This window comes from Xenopus tropicalis, chromosome 3, assembly GCF_000004195.4.
Source record: "Xenopus tropicalis strain Nigerian chromosome 3, UCB_Xtro_10.0, whole genome shotgun sequence".
In the NCBI taxonomy this organism is placed as follows: Eukaryota; Metazoa; Chordata; class Amphibia; order Anura; family Pipidae; genus Xenopus; species Xenopus tropicalis.
In genome coordinates this window covers 138,683,670-138,708,245 of record NC_030679.2, presented here as the reverse complement: position 1 = coordinate 138,708,245, position 24,576 = coordinate 138,683,670, and the positions used below count along the sequence as shown (strand labels likewise).

Here is a 24,576-nt window from a genome sequence, read left to right as displayed (position 1 = left end):
CTCTGTGTATAGAGTATAGGCAGTCACATATTCCCATTTGTTAATATTCACTACACCCCTTCTTATTACTGCAGTTCTTGGATTTATTGGATTCGTTGTGTTCGGGTTCTCCGCCCTTATGTGCATACAACCGTATGCATTCTGGAAGACCGGGCACCTAGGTGAAGATGAAGAAGATTCGGAAGAGGAAGCTGGCATTAAAGAAGAGGAAGAAGAAGAAGAAGAAGACGAAAATAAAATTTGTAATATTGAAGTCAGTGAAGAAGCTGCTGAAGCTGCTGAAGACATGGAGAGTTAGGCTCAGCTTCCATGAAAAAGACACTGCTATACTTGGAAAGGCTTCTATTATTAGGGCCCCCAAACAAACGTCTCCCTCTTCAGCACTGTATATAGGGGGAACGCGTTATCAGAAGGCACAAAGGAAGAAAAGAATAGAAATCCCAAAAGTTGATCTAAGGACTGGTCCGACTGCCGTTTTGGAGTCAGGAAGGAATTTTTTCCCTCTCTAAGGCAAATTGAAAAAGACGCTCGGATGAGTGGTGAAACGTTTTCAAGAAAAACTCAGAAAAGTCCACTTGTTTAAGACTTCATTCGACTAGATACTGTATATCATGACCTGGATGAATGAGAATCTTCATAGACATCAGAGGGTTTTTTTCGCCTTCCTTTAGATCAACTAGACGTTAGTTTGGAATGATTTGAGTTGAAGACTGATGGGGATAAGGAACAGAGATACCGCAATTAATATAGCAAAGCCTTAATCATATGAGGCATAATCTTGGCATCAAAACAATGGAAAATAAAAACTGATAGTACTGAGACACATTGTCATTATTTCATTGGACTCATGAGCAGTTACTGGTTGTACAAACAAAGGATGAAGACACTATGGCTGCAAAGAGATATTAGTAATACAGTGACAGAGTGGGTGTCTCTTATGTTGAGACTGACTTAGGGGGGGTTGTCACTTTAGTCACATAGTAGACAGAAGCCCTCACTATCAATTACACTGTGGGAGCCAGAGGTGGAAATACTTGGGGGGCAGGGTGTTACTCCATGATAGGTTACCCCTCATCTGATTAGCCAGAGGGGGCCCTCAGTACGGTGGCAGTGCTATAAACAACTGAACTGGATGATAAGGATTGGGGGAAAGGTAACATTTTGTCCACGCCCCTTGTGTGTGCACTATAACAGATATTACTTCATAATAAGCAATTCATATAAGGAGTTCTATTAATTAATGTGCTAATTAATGGTCCGTTCTTTGGGGGGCAGTGGAGTTTGCCCAAAGTTTAAACCCTACACTCTTTCCTGCTCTGCCCTCTCATTGCTTGATATGGAAGTTACGTGAGTTTACATAAATTGTGTAAATTTAGGGGCTTTAAATTAGGGATGAACCGAACCCTAGAACCCGTCGTAAGGGATTCGGCCAAATTTCCAACCGAATCCTAATTAGCATATGTTAATTAGGATTTGGAAGGGTTAATAAGTTTTCCACTTCCATGTTCACTCAGCGACATTTAACCCTTCAGTACGGCCGAATCCGAACTCTGCCGATAAAGGCCGAATCCGAACTCTGCCGATAAAGGCCGAATCCTGGCTGAATGCTGAACCGAATCCTGGATTGAGTGTATCCCTACTTTAAATAGCTAATAAAAGTGCTAATAAAAGTGCTAATAAAAGTGCTAATGAATCAGTCTTTAAACTGGGTGCCAAGTGGAGTTTATACATAGGTTGAATAGGTGTCTTTGAAAGTATTGTACGTAAATGGTGTAATAACCAGTTATTCCCCTGCTGGAAATTTCATGTAGAAAATGCTGATATCATTCAGTAAATAGATCCCAATGTAAACAGTAACATTACGTTTCTAGGCAGTTGTTGCAGGAGTATACGTAACTTATGGAATCTGTATAATTCTCCCAACACGGCCGGGCACCGGCACAACAGTACCCCCTCAACCCCCCTTCATGGTGGCCCTGGTCACTGGTAGGGTTGCTTTGTCTCAGTATAATATCACGTAGATCCCATTACCTATAGCTTTGTCCCGGTATAATATCATGTAGATCCCATTACCTATAGCTTTGTCCCGGTATAATATCACGTAGATCTCATTACCTATAGCTTTGTCCCGGTATAATATCACGTAGATCCCATTACCTATAGCTTTGTCCCGGTATAATATCACGTAGATCCCATTACCTATAGCTTTGTCCCGGTATAATATCACGTAGATCCCATTACCTATAGCATTGTCCCGGTATAATATCACGTAGATCCCATTACCTATAGCATTGTCCCGGTATAATATCATGTAGATCCCATTACCTATAGCTTTGTCCCGGTATAATATCACGTAGATCCCATTACCTATAGCATTGTCCCGGTATAATATCGCGTAGATCCCATTACCTATAGCTTTGTCCCGGTATAATATCACGTAGATCCCATTACCTATAGCTTTGTCTCAGTATAATATCACGTAGATCCCATTACCTATAGCTTTGTCCCAGTATAATATCACGTAGATCCCATTACCTATAGTTTTGTCCCGGTATAATATCATGTAGATCCCATTACCTATAGCTTTGTCCCGGTATAAAATCACGTAGATCCCATTACCTATAGCTTTGTCCCGGTATAAAATCACGTAGATCCCATTACCTATAGCTTTGTCCCGGTATAATATCACGTAGATCCCATTACCTATAGCTTTGTCCCGGTATAATATCACGTAGATCCCATTACCTATAGCTTTGTCCCGGTATAATATCACGTAGATCCCATTACCTATAGCATTGTCCCGGTATAATATCACGTAGATCCCATTACCTATAGCTTTGTCCCAGTATAATGTCACATAGATCCCATTACCTATAGCTTTGTCCCGGTATAATATCACGTAGATCCCATTACCTATAGCATTGTCCCGGTATAATATCACGTAGATCCCATTACCTATAGCATTGTCCCGGTATAATATCACGTAGATCCCATTACCTATAGCATTGTCCCGGTATAATATCACGTAGATCCCATTACCTATAGCTTTGTCCCGGTATAATATCACGTGGATCCCATTACCTATAGCTTTGTCCCGGTATAATATCACGTAGATTCCATTACCTATAGCTTTGTCCCAGTATAATATCACGTAGATCCCATTACCTATAGCTTTGTCCCAGTATAATATCACGTAGATCCCATTACCTATAGCTTTGTCCCAGCATAATATCACGTAGATCCCATTACCTATAGCTTTGTCTCAGTATAATATCACGTAGATCCCATTACCTATAGCTTTGTCTCGGTATAATATCACTTATATCCCATTACCTATAGCTTTGTCCCAGTATAATATCACGTAGATCCCATTACCTATAGCTTTGTCCCGGTATAATATCACTTATATTCCATTACTTATAGCTTTGTTCCAGTATAATATCACGTAGATCCCATTACCTATAGCTTTGTCTCGGTATAATATCACTTATATCCCATTACCTATAGCTTTGTCTCAGTATAATATCACGTAGATCCCATTACTTATAGCTTTGTCCCGGTGTAATATCACGTAGATGCCATTACCTATAGCTTTGTCCCGGTATAATATCACGTAGATGCCATTACTTTTAGTTTTGTCTCAGTATAATATCCTGTAGATCCCATTACCTATAGCTTTGTCCCAGTATAATATAATGTAGATCCCATTACCTATAGCTTTGTCCCAGTATAATATAATGTAGATCCCACTACCTATAGCTTTGTCCCCTGTAATATCCTGTAGATCCCATTACCTATAGCTTTGTCCCAGTATAATATAATGTAGATCCCATTACCTATAGCTTTGTCCCGGTATAATATCACGTAGATCCCATTACCTATAGCTTTGTCTCAGTATAATATCACGTAGATCCCACTACCTATAGCTTTGTCTCAGTATAATATCACGTAGATCCCATTACCTATAGCTTTGTCCCCTGTAATATCCTGTAGATCCCATTACCTATAGCTTTGTCCCAGTATAATATAATGTAGATCCCATTACCTATAGCTTTGTCCCGGTATAATATCACGTAGATCCCACTACCTATAGCTTTGTCTCAGTATAATATCATGTAGATCCCATTACCTATAGCTTTGTCCCGGTATAATATCACGTAGATCCCACTACCTATAGCTTTGTCTCAGTATAATATCACGTAGATCCCATTACCTATAGCTTTGTCCCCTGTAATATCCTGTAGATCCCATTACCTATAGCTTTGTCCCAATATAATATAATGTAGATCCCATTACCTATAGCTTTGTCCCGGTATAATATCACGTAGATCCCACTACCTATAGCTTTGTCTCAGTATAATATCATGTAGATCCCATTACCTATAGCTTTGTCTCGGTATAATATCACTTATATCCCATTACCTATAGCTTTGTCTCAGTATAATATCACATAGATCCCATTACTTATAGCTTTGTCCCGGTGTAATATCACGTAGATGCCATTACCTATAGCTTTGTCCCGGTATAATATCACGTAGATCCCATTACCTATAGCTTTGTCCCGGTATAATATCACGTAGATCCCATTACCTATAGCTTTGTCCTGGTATAATATCATGTAGATCCCATTACCTATAGCTTTGTCCCGGTATAATATCACGTAGATCCCATTACCTATAGCTTTGTCCCGGTATAATATCACGTAGATCCCATTACCTATAGCTTTGTCCCAGTATAATATCACGTAGATCCCATTACCTATAGCTTTGTCCCAGTATAATATCACGTAGATCCCATTACCTATAGCTTTGTCCCGGTATAATATCACGTAGATCCCATTACCTATAGCTTTGTCCCAGTATAATATCACGTAGATCCCATTACCTATAGCTTTGTCCCAGTATAATATCACGTAGATCCCATTACCTATATAGCTTTGTCTCAGTATAATATCACGTAGATCCCATTACCTATAGCTTTGTCCCGGTATAATATCACGTAGATTCCATTACCTATAGCTTTGTCCCAGTATAATATCACGTAGATCCCATTACCTATAGCTTTATCCCAGTATAATATCACGTAGATCCCATTACCTATAGCTTTGTCCCAGTATAATATCACGTAGATCCCATTACCTATAGCTTTGTCCCAGCATAATATCACGTAGATCCCATTACCTATAGCTTTGTCTCAGTATAATATCACGTAGATCCCATTACCTATAGCTTTGTCTCGGTATAATATCACTTATATCCCATTACCTATAGCTTTGTCCCAGTATAATATCACGTAGATCCCATTACTTATAGCTTTGTACCGGTATAATATCACTTATATTCCATTACTTATAGCTTTGTTCCAGTATAATATCACGTAGATCCCATTACTTATAGCTTTGTCCCGGTATAATATCACTTATATCCCATTACCTATAGCTTTGTCTCAGTATAATATCACGTAGATCCCATTACTTATAGCTTTGTCCCGGTATAATATCACGTAGATGCCATTACTTTTAGTTTTGTCTCAGTATAATATCCTGTAGATCCCATTACCTATAGCTTTGTCCCAGTATAATATAATGTAGATCCCATTACCTATAGCTTTGTCCCCTGTAATATCCTGTAGATCCCATTACCTATAGCTTTGTCCCAGTATAATATAATGTAGATCCCATTACCTATAGCTTTGTCCCGGTATAATATCACGTAGATCCCACTACCTATAGCTTTGTCCCAGTATAATATAATGTAGATCCCATTACCTATAGCTTTGTCCCCTGTAATATCCTGTAGATCCCATTACCTATAGCTTTGTCCCAGTATAATATAATGTAGATCCCATTACCTATAGCTTTGTCCCGGTATAATATCACGTAGATCCCATTACCTATAGCTTTGTCTCAGTATAATATCACGTAGATCCCACTACCTATAGCTTTGTCTCAGTATAATATCATGTAGATCCCATCACCTATAGCTTTGTCCCGGTATAATATCACGTAGATCCCACTACCTATAGCTTTGTCTCAGTATAATATCACGTAGATCCCATTACCTATAGCTTTGTCCCCTGTAATATCCTGTAGATCCCATTACCTATAGCTTTGTCCCGGTATAATATCACGTAGATCCCACTACCTATAGCTTTGTCTCAGTATAATATCATGTAGATCCCATTACCTATAGCTTTGTCCCGGTATAATATCACGTAGATCCCATTACCTATAGCTTTGTCCCGGTATAATATCACGTAAATCCCATTACCTATAGCTTTGTCCCAGTATAATATCATGTAGATCCCATTACCTATAGCTTTGTCCCTGTATAATATCATGTAGATCCCATTACCTCTAGCTTTGTCCCAGTATAATATCACGTAGATCCCATTACCTATAGCTTTGTCCCTGTATAATATCATGTAGATCCCATTACCTATAGCTTTGTCCCAGTATAATATCACGTAGATCCCATTACCTATAGCTTTGTCCCAGTATAATATCATGTAGATCCCATTACCTATAGCTTTGTCCCGGTATAATATCACGTAGATCCCATTACCTATAGCTTTGTCCCAGTATAATATCATGTAGATCCCATTACCTATAGCTTTGTCCCAGTATAATATCACGTAGATCCCATTACCTATAGCTTTGTCCCAGTATAATGTCACATAGATCCCATTACCTACAGCTTTGTCCCTGTATCATATCATGTAGATCCCATTACCAAATAACCTCACTGTGTGTTATGATGGCACGATGATATAACTTACCGAAAATTGTGATGCAATTATTTTTACCCCTGCTCAGTGTAAAAACCAACCCTGAATAAAGGAGATTTAAGAAGTTGTAAAAATGTACAGTATGGCTGCAAGCACTAATTGTTTACTTATTTTAATTTTTATTGTTGTTTAAAAAAAAACAAGCAGTGCAAACGATGGATGTCTTACAGGGCCAAACATTGGGGGGAACATTTGTCCAGGCCCGGTAAATTTGGTGTCCCAAGCGGGGCCTGGGCATGCTGCAGCAGACTGGCTGGGCCCCCATTAGCTAATACCCCCGCAGACTGATTAGTGCCCAGGGGCTCATTCTGCCGGTTGTTTCCCGTGCGTATGCATGATATCTGGAAGCACCAGCCACAACCTTATAAGACCACTGCAGCCAGCAGCATGTAGAAAGCCATGAACCGTCCCTTTTACCTTTAGGGGCCCCTGGCCTCATTTGCCTTTGCCCTTAATAGGACTAGTTATGTTTCAACCGAGGATTAAACCAAAAATACCTGCATTCATTTTTTTACCTGTTAGTAGCAACAGAAGACGTATCAACTCCCCCATATTTGTCACGAGTCTCCCTGATTTCGCCGCTCTTAGCCCTTCACTCCGAGTAACAGGCCTGTCTGTGTGAATAAATCATAAATGATAATTTTTGCTTCACACAAATAACAAATAATATTCACACAAAGTACCAATAATTTGCTAAATATTTTGTGGTAATTTTAAAATGTGCTTTATATATACTTACGTAGGGTTACCGCCTGGCTAGTGTTTTACCGGCCTGAGAGGTAACAAATGATACCTGATGCCAATAGGGATAACAGATGAAAATATAGGAAGGCCTGCATTTTTTTCCACAAAAGGTGGCAACCCTATACATGGCAACTACACAAAATGATAATTACATTACATGAGAGGTTATTGCAGCCTTCAGTTCCCCGTGTTTATACCCTCATTATAGACAGGCCCGAGAATAGACAAAGTCCCGCCTGAGGTGGTGCAGGGCTGAGGGGATAATGCTGGAAACTGCCCTGTCTGAATAAAGATGTCTGACCACCCTAATGATTGTTACTAGCCAGGAGGTAACACTGTAAGGTGCCACTCACAGTTTACTGAGTAAAGGCGGCAACCCTAGTCCCTAGGCACCAACCCACTATAGTTCATGGGCATCCTGACTGCGACCAGAACGTCTCCATACAGGGTTGCCAGATTTATTTTTCCAAACCAGCCAAAGTCAGTTCTAAAACCAGCCCAAAACTAGCCAAAAGCCACTTCTAAAGTAGCCCAATATGGGCAATGAAAAAAATTCTAAAAAATAAAGGTATTTATGGGAATACTTGCCTTTTTAAAGAGTATAATCACTACCCAAGCCCCGCGCCCCCTCTCCAGTTACTGGGAAGGCTGATAATTCCCTCTGTGCCCAGTCCAGTTGGGAAGTCACTCCAGAAATGGATTCAGAATGCTGCATTAACCCCAGACATGATATACATATGGGTGTGTTGAACTGCAACTGTCAGAAGCCCCAAGAGATCCTGAGAATTATACCTCAAGGGTCAACTGCAGAAAGTAACAAATGGCAGCCCCCCCCACATCACAGTAGAAAGTAATGGGACAATCTCATACCATATAGAGCAGGTTGTAGGGCAGACAGGTTGAGCCTTAATAGAATAAAAATGGGAGCCTCTGTCTATACTGTCCAATTGCATGCTGGGTATTGTAGTTTTATATTAATCCTAGCTGTAGGCTAATTGTTAGAAAAAAAACTGCATTACCCAGCATGCAATGTGGCATGTCAGGTTCACCTAGAGCAGTGCTGTCCAACTTCTGCGGTGCCGAGGGCCGGAATTTCTCGCGCATACATGGTGGAGGGCCGCTAATGGAAGCCAGTTTGACCACTCCCCCCTTTTAAACCACACCCACTTCAAACCACACCCATTTTATCACAATGGTGTTAGTGCAGACACACCCTAAAATCCATATGACTTCTCCTCCCCTGTGGATAGTACAGCAACCCCCAGCATATAATTACACACCTTAGGGACCATTTAATGGCTATTTCCAACTGCTAACAAACTCCCAGAACAAACCCCTGCCAGGTTCACCTCTCACAGGCAGCATAGGGTAGAAAGAGTATGGCACACACAGGCAGCACTCTGCCTGGCCTACGCTACCTGTGTGTGCCATACTCTGCCTGCCCTATGATGCCTGTGTCTGCCATATGCTGCCTGTGTGTGCCATACCCTCCCTGCCCTATGCTGCCTATGTGCCATACTCTGCCTACCCTATGCTGTCTACACACAGGCAGCATAGGCCAGGCAGTACATACAATGTCTGAGGTGTGAACAGACAAACAATGTGGGTGATTACAGCCCAAGCCTGAAGTGTGAACACTGCAGGGGGTAAACAATGCATAGATTAAAAGGTGTGAACACTACAGGGGATTACATGTTTAAACAATACAGGGGGATTACAGCCTGAATCTGACGTGAGAACCATGCAGGGGGCCAGTTAATCTCAGTACTGATACCATTTAAAGCTTACACAAGGGTAAAACATCAAAGCAGCCAGACAGGTGGGGGGCCACAAAGAGGGGGGTCGAGGGCCGCATGCTTTGGTACACCGGGTGTTAGCGGAGTGCCCAGTGACCAAGGCCCGGGCATGTGAGTTCCGCTTGCCCCATGGCCCAGTGAAGACTCCCGTGTTCATGCCCGTCGGGACACAGGGTACCATGGGTGACGGCAGATCAGCTGCGGAATCTGGGCTGCGAGATCTGCCTGGGGAACACCTATCACCTCGGGATGCGCCCGGTGAGGGGAAACTTGTAGCGGAAGTGCAGGCTCATTTGGCTTGTAATGTAGCGCTAGGAACTGCTCTGTGTGTGTGTGCTGTCCGGGCCCACAGGCACATCAGCATATGGGAATGTTACACTCATTATGGAGCTATAGTTTAAAGGGGCGCTGGGGGGATGGAAGGAGTGCATGAATTCCCCCCAATCATTGTGGGTGTTACAGTATTAAATACAATTGTTTCCCAGCAGCAGCAGAAAGAGTTAACAGCCTTATCTCCCCTGTAGGGTCCGGAGATCATGAAAAAGGCGGGCGGCCTGCATGGTTTTATGAACTGGGGCAGAAACCTCCTTACTGTGAGTACCAGAGGATTGCACAGACTGGGAAAAGATATAAAAGTTATTATTTAATTATTTTAATCTGTACCTGTGCCAGTAGCAGCCATCATATTGCCACCAAGTCCCCAAGCTGTACCTGTGCCATCACCAGCCAATCCCTCCTATTGCCCCCAATCTGTACCTGTGCCAGTAGCAGCCATCATATTGCCACCAAGTCCCCAAGCTGTACCTGTGCCAGCACCAGCCAATCCCTCCTATTGCCCCCAATCTGTACCTGTGCCAGTAGCAGCCATCATATTGCCACCAAGTCCCCAATCTGTACCTGTGCCAGCACCAGCCAATCCCTCCTATTGCCCCCAATCTGTACCTGTGCCAGTAGCAGCCATCATATTGCCACCAAGTCCCCAAGCTGTACCTGTGCCAGCACCAGCCAATCCCTCCTATTGCCCCCAATCTGTACCTGTGCCAGTAGCAGCCATCATATTGCCACCAAGTCACCAAGCTGTACCTGTGCCATCACCGGCCAATCCCTCCTATTGCCACCAAGTCACCAATCTGTACCTGTGCCATCACCAGCCAATCCCTCCTATTGCCCCCAATCTGTACCTGTGCCATCACCAGCCAATCCCTCCTATTGCCCCCAAGTCACCAATCTGTACCTGTGCCATCACCAGCCAATCCCTCCTATTGCCCCCAAGTCACCAATATGTACCTGTGCCATCACCAGCCAATCCCTCCTATTGCCCCCAAGTCACCAATCTGTACCTGTGCCATCACCAGCCAATCCCTCCTATTGTCAACAAGCTCCCAATCTGTACCTGTGCCATCACCAGCCAATCCCTCCTATTGCCAACAAGCTCCCAATCTGTACCTGTGCCATCACCAGCCAATCCCTCCTATTGCCACCAATCTGTACCTGTGCCATCACCAGCCAATCCCTCCTATTGCCCCCATGTCACCAATCTGTACCTGTGCCATCACCAGCCAATCCCTCCTATTGCCCCCAAGTCACCAATATGTACCTGTGCCATCACCAGCCAATCCCTCCTATTGCCCCCAAGTCACCAATCTGTACCTGTGCCATCACCAGCCAATCCCTCCTATTGTCAACAAGCCCCTAATCTGTACCTGTGCCATCACCAGCCAATCCCTCCTATTGCCAACAAGCTCCCAATCTGTACCTGTGCCATCACCAGCCAATCCCTCCTATTGCCAACAAGCTCCCAATCTGTACCTGTGCCATCACCAGCCAATCCCTCCTATTGCCACCAAGTCACCAATCTGTACCTGTGCCATCACCAGCCAATCCCTCCTATTGCCCCCATGTCACCAATCTGTACCTGTGCCATCACCAGCCAATCCCTCCTATTGCCCCCAAGTCACCAATATGTACCTGTGCCATCACCAGCCAATCCCTCCTATTGCCCCCAAGTCACCAATCTGTACCTGTGCCATCACCAGCCAATCCCTCCTATTGTCAACAAGCCCCTAATCTGTACCTGTGCCATCACCAGCCAATCCCTCCTATTGCCAACAAGCTCCCAATCTGTACCTGTGCCATCACCAGCCAATCCCTCCTATTGCCAACAAGCTCCCAATCTGTACCTGTGCCATCACCAGCCAATCCCTCCTATTGCCAACAAGCTCCCAATCTGTACCTGTGCCATCACCAGCCAATCCCTCCTATTGTCAACAAGCCCCCAATCTGTACCTGTGCCATCACCAGCCAATCTCTCCTATTGCCAACAAGCCCCCAATCTGTACCTGTGCCATCACCAGCCAATCTCTCCTATTGCCAACAAGCCCCCAAACTGTAGCTGTGCCAGCAGCAGCCAAAAAAAATCATACTGCTCCAAAGCCCTCAGCAGCAGCCAATCCTTCATATTGCCCAATTTGCCCCCAATGCCAGCAGGTAGCAGCAGCCAAAAAATCATATATTGCCCCATATTATCTCCACCTGTGCCAGCAGCAAGCGTCAGAACTCCCAGGTTTCTCCTACTCAGACTTTATCTTCACACTTCACAACGCGCCAGCTCTCTCTGTCTCCGCTGTTTGAATGACGCCGTATGCACGCTCCACCCCTTACTGTGCATGCGTCACAGCGCCAACGTGATAACAGGAGAGCGCATCAGGTTTATTAAGGTGTTGGCTGTAAGCAGAATTCACCAGGAGCAGCCCCTCTGCTCATAGATTATACAGAGAGACAGTGGCAGGAATTATCAGGCCAGTAACATGGTAAAAGCAGCCCCCAGTCTGTTTGATTGCGGCAAGATGGCACCTAGTTGTTTGGACCACCTTGTTACAGGCTCCACCCACTTACTCACTAGTCTATTGAAATGTGTGACATGGTAGGAACAAAACAGACCTAGCTATGAGGAACTCCTCCTGTACATTACATGTTACAGGCCCCTCCTACTTACCCATCATTCTTTTAGAACACATGGTATAACTGAGTGAGTGAAGGCAAAACTCACCCAAGGAGCCTCATACAATAACCTCTCACTGTATTTTTCACCTGCAGATATGCTACAGAGCTTGTGGTATGTGTAGCTTTGGGCTGTGATACAGTGGTGTGAAAAACTATTTGCCCCCTTCCTGATTTCTTATTCTTTTGCATGTTTGTCACACTTAAATGTTTCTGCTCATCAAAAACCGTTAACTATTAGTCAAAGATAACATAATTGAACACAAAATGCAGTTTTTAAATGAAGGTTTACGTTATTAAGGGAGAAAAAAAACTCCAAATCTACATGGCCCTGTGTGAAAAAGTGATTGCCCCCCTTGTTAAAAAATAACTTAACTGTGGTTTATCAATTTCAATTTTCAATTTCAATATCAATTTCTGTAGTCACCCCCAGGCCTGATTACTGCCACACCTGTTTCAATTGAGAAATCACTTAAATAGGAGCTACCTGACACAGAGAAGTAGACCAAAAGCACCTCAAAAGCTAGACATCATGCCAAGATCCAAAGAAATTCAGGAACAAATGAGAACAAAAGTAATTGAGATCTATCAGTCTGGTAAAGGTTATAAAGCCATTTCTAAAGCTTTGGGACTCCAGCGAACCACAGTGAGAGCCATTATCCACAAATGGCAAAAACATGGAACAGTAGTAGCTCAACGCGTTTCGCGTGCTCCTCCGGAGGAAGCGTGCAGTCAGCACGCGAAACGCGTTGAGCTACTACTGTTCCATGTTTTTATACTTCTACTACATTGTAAGTAGCCTGCACTGTCCAGGATTTTAATATATTAAACGTTTTTACACTATATTCTGCCTTGTTCTCCACCCTATATATATTGTGCTACTGGATCCCTCTTCTATCAATGCCCGGTTGGGATGATTCTACATGCTTCTATATAAGTTGTTCTGGTGAGCAGATATAGAATCTACATTAGCATATATATAGAATTGGGGTCACTTCACCTTACATTGGTGTTTCAATTAAGCACTCACTTTGTTAATCAATTTTTTGGACGTCATTATTATATTGATCTGCACTATATTTTATTTTTATTTCTATTTTTATGCGCTTCCACCAACACTACTGCACATATACTTTGAGGCTCATCTTAAGGGGAGCTGACATCAGGAGGAAGCAGCATCCTATTCACATTGACCTCTACTACATCGAAGGTTCACAAACACGGATTTCTCATCAAGAAGCGCTGGGTTTAGGAGTGTTCATTCACTCCACAAACACTAGATTGGGCTGTGATATGTTTGACTGTGTCTTTCCAACAAGGACAGCTGTAAGTATCCCCTTAACTGTACCGTACGCTTTAGCACCTTAGGTTTCAGGAATCATTAGGGGGCTGGAACGTAGTATTATTTATGGTATGTAATGTTTTCTCTTTTACAATGACATATCCTCTTTGCCAATTACCAAAGCAGGGATGGCCCTTCCAGACTTCTATACGCTCTACCTGTCTCTGCAACTGTCACATGTGTCCTCCCTTACCCCAGAAGGTCCCTGTTCTGCACTTTACAGCACCTGGATAAATATGCTGCTGCCTACCTATATGGCTCCCTGGCAGGCTTTACTGACCCAGCATTCTTCTCCTCCGAATCCTATAATAACAGCAGTAAAAAAAGCATATGATGGGGCAAGGAAAGTGCTGGGTTTGCACTCTATTGACCCCTCTGCCCCCCTTTGGGGCAATAAAACCCTGGGTTACCTGGCGGAAATCGCACCCCCGAAAATCCAGTATCACATCTCCTTTAATCTGTAAGGCTAATGTCAGACCAATCGTATGGCGTATATTTTTGGCAACCTGAAAAGCGCTTATACGCCTGCTACCTGTGCCTGCACCCGAATGGATGGAATACGCTTGGGTACAGGCACATGTAGCCGATATCCGTATAAGAACACGAGAGAATGCAAAGCTCACGTTTTTATGTGTATTTTGGCTCCATGTGCCTGTACCCAAGCGTATTCCATCCATTCGGGTGCAGGCACAGGTAGGAGGCGTATGGCGGTATTTTCGGCCATACGCCGAAATTTTTTTTGGTTGCCGAAAATATACTCCATACGCCTGGTCTGACATTAATCTAACATGATATTTGTGAATAGCACATAATACTAAAAAAGTATATTTATATGAAATGGTTTATTCAGATGAAGCAGGGTTTACATATGAGCTGTTTATGCAATATATTTTTATAGAGACCTACATTGTCTGGGGTATAGTTTTTAATTAAATTAATTAACCTTTAGTATGTTAGTATGGCCACTTCTTAGCAACTTTCCAATTGGTCTCCATTTTTTTAATTATTTGCCTTTCACCTCTACATCTCTCCAGCTTTCAAATAGGGGTCACTGACCCCAGCAGCCAAAACCTGTTTGCCCAGCTACCTGCTAAGATTCAAACTGGAGAGCTGCTGGACAAAAAGCTAAATCATTCCAAAACCACAGTAAATAAAAAGTAAAGACCAACTGCAAATTGACTTAGAATAGCAAGCTTAATAGTGAAGGAATAAATGAAAAGGCCATGGGACTGCCCCCCCTAGAGGGCTCTGAGCAGTGGCAGTGACCAGGCGCTTTGTACGGTCAGAATAAGTTTCCATCTTTGTATATTTTATTAATGCTACAAAATCACACATTTATATAACAGTGTAAATGGATATTTCTGTCCCCCTCTCTCCTGCTCAGTTCAAACAGTTGTTTGGTGAGTGGTGATGACATCACAATGCTCTTGCCTCCGGGTTTGGTCACAGGACTTGGTTGTTGATGACATCACAATGGTCCCTAGGTTTAATCCAGATCTTGTTCCTGACTGCAGCCATTTGAGGTCTGATTGTCAAAACATGAAGACCTTGTTTTTGCTTATTATTTTTTTATTCATATTTTTAATTAATTCAAGTAAGTACCATTGCTTCTAGTACTTATATTTTCCACAGTTTATCATTACACAGATTTACTTATCATATATGACATATATATGTGATTTAATTCTTTGAATCTGACATTGTGCGTTGCTTCTAATTGCAGCTGTTGGAGCTCCGGTGCGTCGGAGAGAGACCACCGTTTCACCTGGTGAGTACCTTCAGTTGGTCTCTGTGTAACTGCCGTTTTCTCTATATTCCCACCCCTGTGCTAGCCTGTTTCCTTTTTACATAGAGCATTAGCCTTCCTCTGTATTCTCTATAGTACCCACGCCCCTCACATTATTGCTCCTGTTCTTCTCCTCTCTGCTTCATTTATATGTTAGAGCTCCCTATTCCACTAATGTCTAGTGTCACTTTCAACAGATAATGTTATTGAGGACAAAGCAGCGATGAAAGAGTATATCAACAGAAGACTGGCTATATTTCAGAAAATAAGTAAAGTGTCCATTTTATATTTTATGTACCTACTTGTTCTACTCTCCTTTCCCTTTGCCCTTCCCGCACTCCCCACTTACTATCCCTCCTATCACTTTCTACATAGAGCATTAGCCTTTCTCGCTATTCTCTATAGTACCCACACCCCTCACTTTTATTAGAACATGGGGGCACCTGGATAATATTATTTCTATAAACATTCAATTTTTATATGTTGTAAATATATAAGGAATAAAGAAAAAATAATCTTGTCATTACAGGAGAAAACCTGCTTAAAAAATTGAGGAAAATAACCACAACAACCCCTGGTAAGCTCCTCCCCTTCTCCCAGAGTCACTACTCCCTTATGCTCCTCTATAGCATCTGCCTTGCTCCTTCCCACAGTTTATGGTCCCCTGAATAGTACGATATAAATCTCATGCTGTGTAACCCTCCCTTATATGTTAGATCTCCCTATTCCAATAATGTCTCTCTTTCAACAGATTATGTTGTTGTGGACAAAGAAGAGATACTGCGCGCCATGCATTCCAGAAAAATGCATCGATTTGATAGAACAAGTAAAGTGTCCATTTTATATTTTATGTCATGGAAATTGAGTGTATAAATGTAGAACTTTTCATAGATTTGGTGTGACACATTTGCATGTAGATTTTGATTGAAAATTTTACGATATCATTATTTTTCCATTGCAGCAACGGAGAGTCCAAAAATTGAAACTACTGTGGGTAAGTGCCATTATCCATGTACCTACTGTTCTACTCTCCTTTCCCTTTGCCCTTCCCGCCCTCCCCACTTACTATCCCTCCTATCACTTTTATTCTCTATAGCAGTGCTGTCCAACTGGCGGCCCGCGACCCACCTCTGTGTGGCCCCCCACCTGTCTGGCTGCTTTGATGGCTTACCTTTGAGTAAGCATTAAATGGTATCAGTACTGAGATTAACTGGCCCCCCTGCATGGTTCTCACCTCAGATTCAGGCTGTAATCCCTCTGTATTGTTTAAAAATGTAATCCCCTGTGTTGTTCACACCTTTTAATACCTGCATTGTTCACCCCCTGCAGTGTTCACACCTCAGGCTCAGGCTGTAATCACTCCCATTGTTCACTTCTTCACACCTCAGACATAGGTACTGTAGGCAGAGTATGGCACACACAGGCAGCATAGGGCAGGTAGAGTATGGCACATACAGCCAGCATAGGGCAGGTAGAGTATGGCACATACAGCCAGCATAGGTCAGGGAGGGTATGGCACACACAGGAAGGGTAGGGCAGGCAGTGTATGGCACACACAGTCAGGGTAGGGCAGGCAGAGTATGGCACACACAGGCAGCAAAGGGCAGGCAGAGTATGGCACATACAGCCAGCATAGGGCAGGTAGAGTATGGCACACACAGGCAGCATAGGTCAGGGAGGGTATGGCACACACAGGAAGGGTAGGGCAGGCAGAGTATGGCACACACAGTCAGGGTAGGGCAGGCAGAGTATGACACTCTGCCTGTGTGTGCCATACTCTGCCTTGCTGCCTCTGTGTGCCATATTCTGCTTGCCCTATGCTGCTTGTGGGAGGTGAACCTGGCAGGGGTTTGTTGTGGAAGTTTGTTACAGTTGGAAATAGCCATTGAATGGTCCCTAAGGTGTGTAATTATGTACTGGGGGTTGCTCTGCTATCCACAGTGGAGGAGGCGGCATATGGAATTTAAGGGTATATCTTAATATGACATAATTCTTTCACATATGAATGATGGTTGATATCCCCACTGTAAGGACCAAGCATTTGGGATTTTGCTGTGCTACCACCATTGTGATAAAATAGGTGTGGTTTGAAGTGGGTGTGGTTTCAAAAAGGGGAGTGGTCAAAACTGGCTTCCATTAGCGGCCCTCCACCATGTATGCTAGAGAAATTCCGGCCCTCGGCACCGTAGAAGTTGGACAGCACTGCTCTATAGTACCCACGCCCCTCACATTATTGCTCCTGTTCTTCTCCATTTATATGTTAGATCTCCCTATTCCAATAATGTCTCTCTTTCAACAGATTATGTTGTTGTGGACAAAGAAGAGATATTGCGCGCCATGCATTCCAGAAAAATGCATCGATTTCATAGAACAAGTAAAGTGTCCATTTTATATCAAGGAAATTGAGTGTATAAATGTAGAACTTTTCATAGATTTGGTGTGACACATTTGCATGTAGATTTTGATTGAAAATTTTACAATATCATTATTTTTCCATTGCAGCAACGGAGAGTCCAAAAATTGAAACTACTGTGGGTAAGTGCCATTATCCATGTACCTACTGTCCTACTCTCCTTTCCCTTTGCCCTTCCCGCCCTCCCCACTTACTATCCCTCCTATCACTTTTATTCTCTATAGTACCCACGCCCCTCACATTATTGCTCCTGTTCTTCTCCATTTATATGTTAGATCTCCCTATTCCAATAATGTCTCTCTTTCAACAGATTATGTTGTTGTGGACAAAGAGGAGATACTGCGCGCCATGCATTCCAGAAAAATGCATCGATTTGATAGAACAAGTAAAGTGTCCATTTTATATTTTATGTCATGGAAATTGAGTGTATAAATGTAGAACTTTTCATAGATTTGGTGTGACACATTTGCATGTAGATTTTGATTGAAAATTTTACGATATCATTTTTTTTCCATTGCAGCAACGGAGAGTCCAAAAATTGAAACTACTGTCGGTAAGTGCCATTATCCATGTACCTACTGTCCTACTCTCCTTTCCCTTTGCCCTTCCCGCCCTCCCCACTTACTATCCCTCCTATCACTTTTATTCTCTATAGTACCCACGCCCCTCACATTATTGCTCCTGTTCTTCTCTCTGCTTCATTTATATGTTAGAGCTCCCTATTCCAATAATGTCTCTCTTTCAACAGATTATGTTGTTGTGGACAAAGAAGAGATATTGCGCGCCATGCATTCAAGAGGACTCAATATATTTGATAGAACAAGTAAAGTGTCCATTTTATATTTTATGTCTAAGAAATTGAGTGAATAAAATTAGAACTTTTCATAGATTTTGCAAATAGATTTTGATTGGAAAAAACTAATTTTACGATATCATTATATTTCCATTGCAGCAAAGAGTCCAAAATTCAAAACAACTACTGTCGGTAAGTGCCATTATCCATGTACCTACTGTTCTACTCTCCTTTCCCTTTGCCCTTCCCGCCCTCCCCACTTACTATCCCTCCTATCACTTTCTTACCCGCTGCCTCTCCCCTTCTCCTCTCACTTTCCTTGCACCTCTTTGTACTCACGTATTCTCTCTCCCATCTTTATAAAGATTTTTCCGAGCTTTTGAAGGGGATTGACGAGGAATCAGAGAGACCGTTGCCCCGAATGTACGGCCTTCGTAAGTGTTTCATTCTGGAAAATATATTTTATCATTATTATTATCTTATAACTGCAGTACTCTATCCTCCCTCTGTGTATAGAGTATAGGCAGTCACATATTCCCATTTGTTAATATTCACTACACCCCTTCTTATTACTGCAGTTCTTGGATTTATTGGATTCGTTGTGTTCGGGTTCTCCGCCCTTATGTGCATACAACCGTATGCATTCTGGAAGACCGGGCACCTAGGTGAAGATGAAGAAGATTCGGAAGAGGAAGCTGGCATTAAAGAAGAGGAAGAAGAAGAAGAAGAAGACGAAAATAAAATTTGTAATATTGAAGTCAGTGAAGAAGCTGCTGAAGCTGCTGAAGACATGGAGAGTTAGGCTCAGCTTCCATGAAAAAGACACTGCTATACTTGGAAAGGCTTCTATTATTAGGGCCCCCAAACAAACGTCTCCCTCTTCAGCACTGTATATAGGGGGAACGCGTTATCAGAAGGCACAAAGGAAGAAAAGAATAGAAATCCCAAAAGTTGATCTAAGGACTGGTCCGACTGCCGTTTTGGAGTCAGGAAGGAATTTTTTCCCTCTCTAAGGCAAATTGAAAAAGACGCTCGGATGAGTGGTGAAACGTTTTCAAGAAAAACTCAGAAAAGTCCACTTGTTTAAGACTTCATTCGACTAGATACTGTATATCATGACCTGGATGAATGAGAATCTTCATAGACATCAGAGGGTTTTTTTCGCCTTCCTTTAGATCAACTAGACGTTAGTTTGGAATGATTTGAGTTGAAGACTGATGGGGATAAGGAACAGAGATACCGCAATTAATATAGCAAAGCCTTAATCACATGAGGCATAATCTTGGCATCAAAACAATGGAAAATAAAAACTGATAGTACTGAGACACATTGTCATTATTTCATTGGACTCATGAGCAGTTACTGGTTGTACAAACAAAGGATGAAGACACTATGGCTGCAAAGAGATATTAGTAATACAGTGACAGAGTGGGTGTCTCTTATGTTGAGACTGACTTAGGGGGGGTTGTCACTTTAGTCACATAGTAGACAGAAGCCCTCACTATCAATTACACTGTGGGAGCCAGAGGTGGAAATACTTGGGGGGCAGGGTGTTACTCCATGATAGGTTACCCCTCATCTGATTAGCCAGAGGGGGCCCTCAGTACGGTGGCAGTGCTATAAACAACTGAACTGGATGATAAGGATTGGGGGAAAGGTAACATTTTGTCCACGCCCCTTGTGTGTGCACTATAACAGATATTACTTCATAATAAGCAATTCATATAAGGAGTTCTATTAATTAATGTGCTAATTAATGGTCCGTTCTTTGGGGGGCAGTGGAGTTTGCCCAAAGTTTAAACCCTACACTCTTTCCTGCTCTGCCCTCTCATTGCTTGATATGGAAGTTACGTGAGTTTACATAAATTGTGTAAATTTAGGGGCTTTAAATTAGGGATGAACCGAACCCTAGAACCCGTCGTAAGGGATTCGGCCAAATATCCAACCGAATCCTAATTAGCATATGTTAATTAGGATTTGGAAGGGTTAATAAGTTTTCCACTTCCATGTTCACTCAGCGACATTTAACCCTTCAGTTCGGCCGAATCCGAACTCTGCCGATAAAGGCCGAATCCTGGCTGAATACCGAATCCTGGATTCGCTGTATCCCTACTGTAAATAGCTTTAAAAGTGCTAATAAAAGTGCTAATAAAAGTGCTAATAAAAGTGCTAATTAATCAGTCTTGAAACTGGGTGCCAAGTGGAGTTGATACATAGGTTGAATAGGTTTCTTTGAAAGTATTGTACGTAAATGGTGTAATAACCAGTTATTCCCCTGCTGGAAATTTCATGTAGAAAATGCTGATATCATTCAGTAAATAGATCCCAATGTAAACAGCTGATGTCACTGTATAATAAGCATTGATATAAATAGTTAAAATGAATAAATGAATGTGCTAATAAGTCGGTTCATTGGGGGCAGTGGAGTTTGCCCCTGCCTGCCCCAGTCAAGCTACTCTGCCCCTTTTGTTTGCTTTATAAGTTCCTAGGCAAGTAACATTACGTTTCTAGGCAGTTCTAGGCAGTTGTTGCAGGAGTATACGTAACTTATGGAATCTGTATAATTCTCACAACACGGCCGGGCACCGGCACAATAGTACCCCCTCAACCCCCCTTCATGGTGGCCCTGGTCACTGGTAGGGTTGCTTTGTCTCAGTATAATATCACGTAGATCCCATTACCTATAGCTTTGTCCCAGTATAATATCATGTAGATCCCATTACCTATAGCTTTGTCCCAGTATAATATCATGTAGATCCCATTACCTATAGCTTTGTCCCAGTATAATATCACGTAGATCCCATTACCTATAGCTTTGTCCCAGTATAATATCATGTAGATCCCATTACCTATAGCTTTGTCCCGATATAATATCACGTAGATCCCATTACCTATAGCTTTGTCCCGGTATAATATCACGTAGATCCCATTACCAAATAAACTCACTGTGTGCTATGATGGCACGATGCTATAACTCACTGAAAATTATGACCAAACTAACCCTGAATAAAGATATTAGGAGATTTAAGAAGATGTACAAATGATGGATTTCTGACAGGGCCGAACATTGGGGGGAACATTTGTCCAGGCCTGGTGAATTTGGTGTCCCAAGCGGGGCGCGGGCATGCTGCACCTCAGACTGGCTGGGCCCCCATTAGCTAATACCCCCGCAGACTGATTAGTGCCCAGGGGCTCATTCTGCCGGTTGCTTCCCGTGTGTATGAATGATATCTGTAAGCACCAGCCACAACCTTATAAGACCACTGCAGCCAGCAGCATGTAGAAAGCCATGAACCGTCCTTTTTACCTTTAGGGGCCCCTGGCCACCAATGTAATATTTCCTCATTTGCCTTTGCCCTTAATAGGACTAGTTATGTTTTAACCGAGGATTAAACCAAAAATACCTGCATTCATTTTTTTACCTGTTAGTAACATTAGAAGACGTATCAACTCCCCCAGATTTGTCACGAGTCTCCCTGATTTCGCCGCTCTTAGCCCTTCACTCCGAGTAACAGGCCTGTCTGTGTGAATAAATCATTGAGAATTTTTACTTCACAAAAATAACAAATTATATTCACACAAATTACCAATAGTTTGCTAAATATTTTGTGGTATTTTTTAAATGTGCTTTATATATACTTACGTAGGGTTACCGCCTGGCTAGTGTTTTACCGGCCTGAGAGGTAACAAATGATACCTGATGCCAATAGGGATAACATGAAAATATAGGAAGGCCTGCATTATTTTCCACAAAAGGTGGCAACCCTATACATGGCAACTACACAAAATGATAATTACATTACATGAGAGGTTATTGCAGCCTTCAGTTCCCCGTGTTTATACCCTCATTATAGACAGGCCCGAGAATAGACAAAGTCCCGCCTGAGGTGGTGCAGGGCTGAGGGGATAATGCTGGAAACTGCCCTGTCTGAATAAAGATGTCTGACCACCCTAATGATTGTTACTAGCCAGGAGGTAACACTGTAAGGTGCCACTCACAGTTTACTGAGTAAAGGCGGCAACCCTAGTCCCTAGGCACCAACCCACTATAGTTCATGGGCATCCTGACTGCGACCAGAACGTCTCCATGCAGGGTTGCCAGATTTATTTTTCCAAACCAGCCAAAGTCAGTTCTAAAACCAGCCCAAAACTAGCCAAAAGCCACTTCTAAAGTAGCCCAATATGCGCAATGAAAAAAATTCTAAAAAATAAAAAGGTATTTATGGGAAAACTTGGCTTTTTAAAGAGTATAATCAATACCCAAGCCCCGCGCCCCCTCTCCAGTTACTGGGAAGGCTGATAATTCCCTCTGTGCCCAGTCCAGTTGGGAAGTCACTCCAGAAATGGATTCAGAATGTTGCATTAACCCCAGACATGATATACATATGGGTGCGTTGAACTGCAACTCTCAGAAGCCCCAAGAGATCCTGAGAATTATACGTCAAGGGTCAACTGCAGAAAGTAACAAATGGCAGCCCCCCCACATCACAGTAGAAAGTAATGGGACAATCTCATACCATATAGAGCAGGTTGTAGGGCAGACAGGTTGAGCCTTAATAGAATAAAAATGGGAGCCTCTGTCTATACTGTCCAATTGCATGCTGGGTATTGTAGTTTTATATTAATCCTAGTTGTAGGCTAATTGTTAGATAAAAACTACATTACCCAGCATGCAATGTGACAGGCATGTCAGGTTCACTAGAGGAAAAAACTTTGGCTAGTTTCCAAACTACAAACCTGCCATGGCTGCAAAAAATAGCCCAAATCTGTACCTTGGTGGGTTTGTACTTCGGAAGCCCACCTGGGATTTAAATTTGTAGCCCCCAACCTGGCAACTCTGTCTCCATGAGCCCCCTGCAATGTCCCGCCAGTTTCCTGAGGTAATTTTGTTGCACGTTTTAATGAAGCACCTTAACTGCAACTCACACCCTCATATTAAAGCAGGGCTTCTTTGTAAACTGGAATTCTGATTGAAGTAACCCCATTTCAATGTGTAGTAGCCTGAAAGAACAGCTACCACCTACTACCCACAAGGGTCGCAAGTTAAATAAAGTTTTGGGAAAAAAAAAACATGAATAAAAAAGCTGGACAGTGTCGGACTGGGGTACCTGGGGCCCACCAGAGACCTTGATCTCGTGCATTTACTCGCGAAAAAACAAAAGGGAAAATCTAAAAATAGAATAGACACATTAAATTACTATTAAATAACATAAAGTTGCAACAACTGCTTCTATATGACCATAACTTGCACTCTGCTGCATACACCAACCTCTTTGCTGTGTATAAAACACTGCCCACTTTTTGCATTAAACTTTAAACTGACACACCATGCACAAAATAAACCATGCCATCATGCTGCAGCATCATGCTTCAAAGCATGCAAAAATAAAATTATTTTTAGAGAAAGAAGGAATCACACCATGCATTTTGCCTCGTAACAACAGATGACAAGCCATTACAAATCTGGTCTTTCACTCCCTGATAACGTCAGGGCATAATCTGCCTGTGTGTCACTGAATAACTTGTTTCACACCAACCAGGCTTACTTATTCAGAGCAACTGAATGATTTCAGAATTCTGGAACAAGAATATATTACATTTTAAAAACACAGAAGCGTTAAGTTACGGTAACAAGCATTCATGCAATTTCCCAAATAAATGTACAGTACATTCAATCCTCTGCATAAAGGGATTGCATATACTTGCACATACAACTAATTGTAGATTACAATAGCCTTGGATACTCTGATTGTACTCAAGAACTCATCCAGGCCCCTCTTATAGGCATTAACAGAATCTGCCATTACCACATCTCTAGGCAGGGCATTCCCCAACCCCCTCACTGCCCTCACCGTAGAGCTGGGCGGTATGACCAAAAATTTATATCACGGTATTTTTCAAAATTATATCGGTATC

At 42.5% G+C, this 24,576-nt stretch overlaps 1 protein-coding gene and 1 long non-coding RNA gene across 36 annotated transcripts in view; one reads left to right on the top strand and one right to left on the bottom strand.

Annotated features, from left to right (window-relative positions):
* The window catches only part of LOC108645395, a 53,740-nt gene extending 33,755 nt beyond the window's left edge, over positions 1-19,985 (top strand). For 13 of the 27 annotated variants that reach the window (XM_031899421.1, XM_031899405.1, XM_031899404.1 and 10 more), the window contains 9 exons: positions 16,206-16,280; positions 16,416-16,448; positions 17,754-17,828; positions 17,957-17,989; positions 18,178-18,252; positions 18,388-18,690; positions 18,820-18,852; positions 19,026-19,094; positions 19,239-19,985. In XM_031899421.1, coding sequence (XP_031755281.1) covers positions 16,206-16,280; positions 16,416-16,448; positions 17,754-17,828; positions 17,957-17,989; positions 18,178-18,252; positions 18,388-18,690; positions 18,820-18,852; positions 19,026-19,094; positions 19,239-19,462 — 920 coding nt within the window. In that variant the 3' untranslated portion in view covers positions 19,463-19,985. Of the gene's footprint in view, positions 1-74; positions 822-16,205; positions 16,281-16,415; positions 16,575-17,753; positions 17,829-17,956; positions 17,990-18,177; positions 18,253-18,387; positions 18,691-18,819 lie in introns of those variants that run through there. The other 14 variants (XM_031899430.1, XM_031899429.1, XM_031899411.1 and 11 more) reach the window with 10 other exon arrangements.
* The window catches only part of LOC105946166, a 44,039-nt gene that overhangs the window by 16,258 nt on the left and 3,205 nt on the right, over positions 1-24,576 (bottom strand). For 3 of the 9 annotated variants that reach the window (XR_004222096.1, XR_004222099.1, XR_004222097.1), the window contains exons 1-4: positions 22,304-22,452; positions 22,083-22,181; positions 19,000-19,874; positions 7,302-7,400 (exon numbers count right to left, since the gene is read on the bottom strand). This is a non-coding gene — a long non-coding RNA (uncharacterized LOC105946166). The other 6 variants (XR_004222098.1, XR_004222104.1, XR_004222100.1 and 3 more) reach the window with 6 other exon arrangements.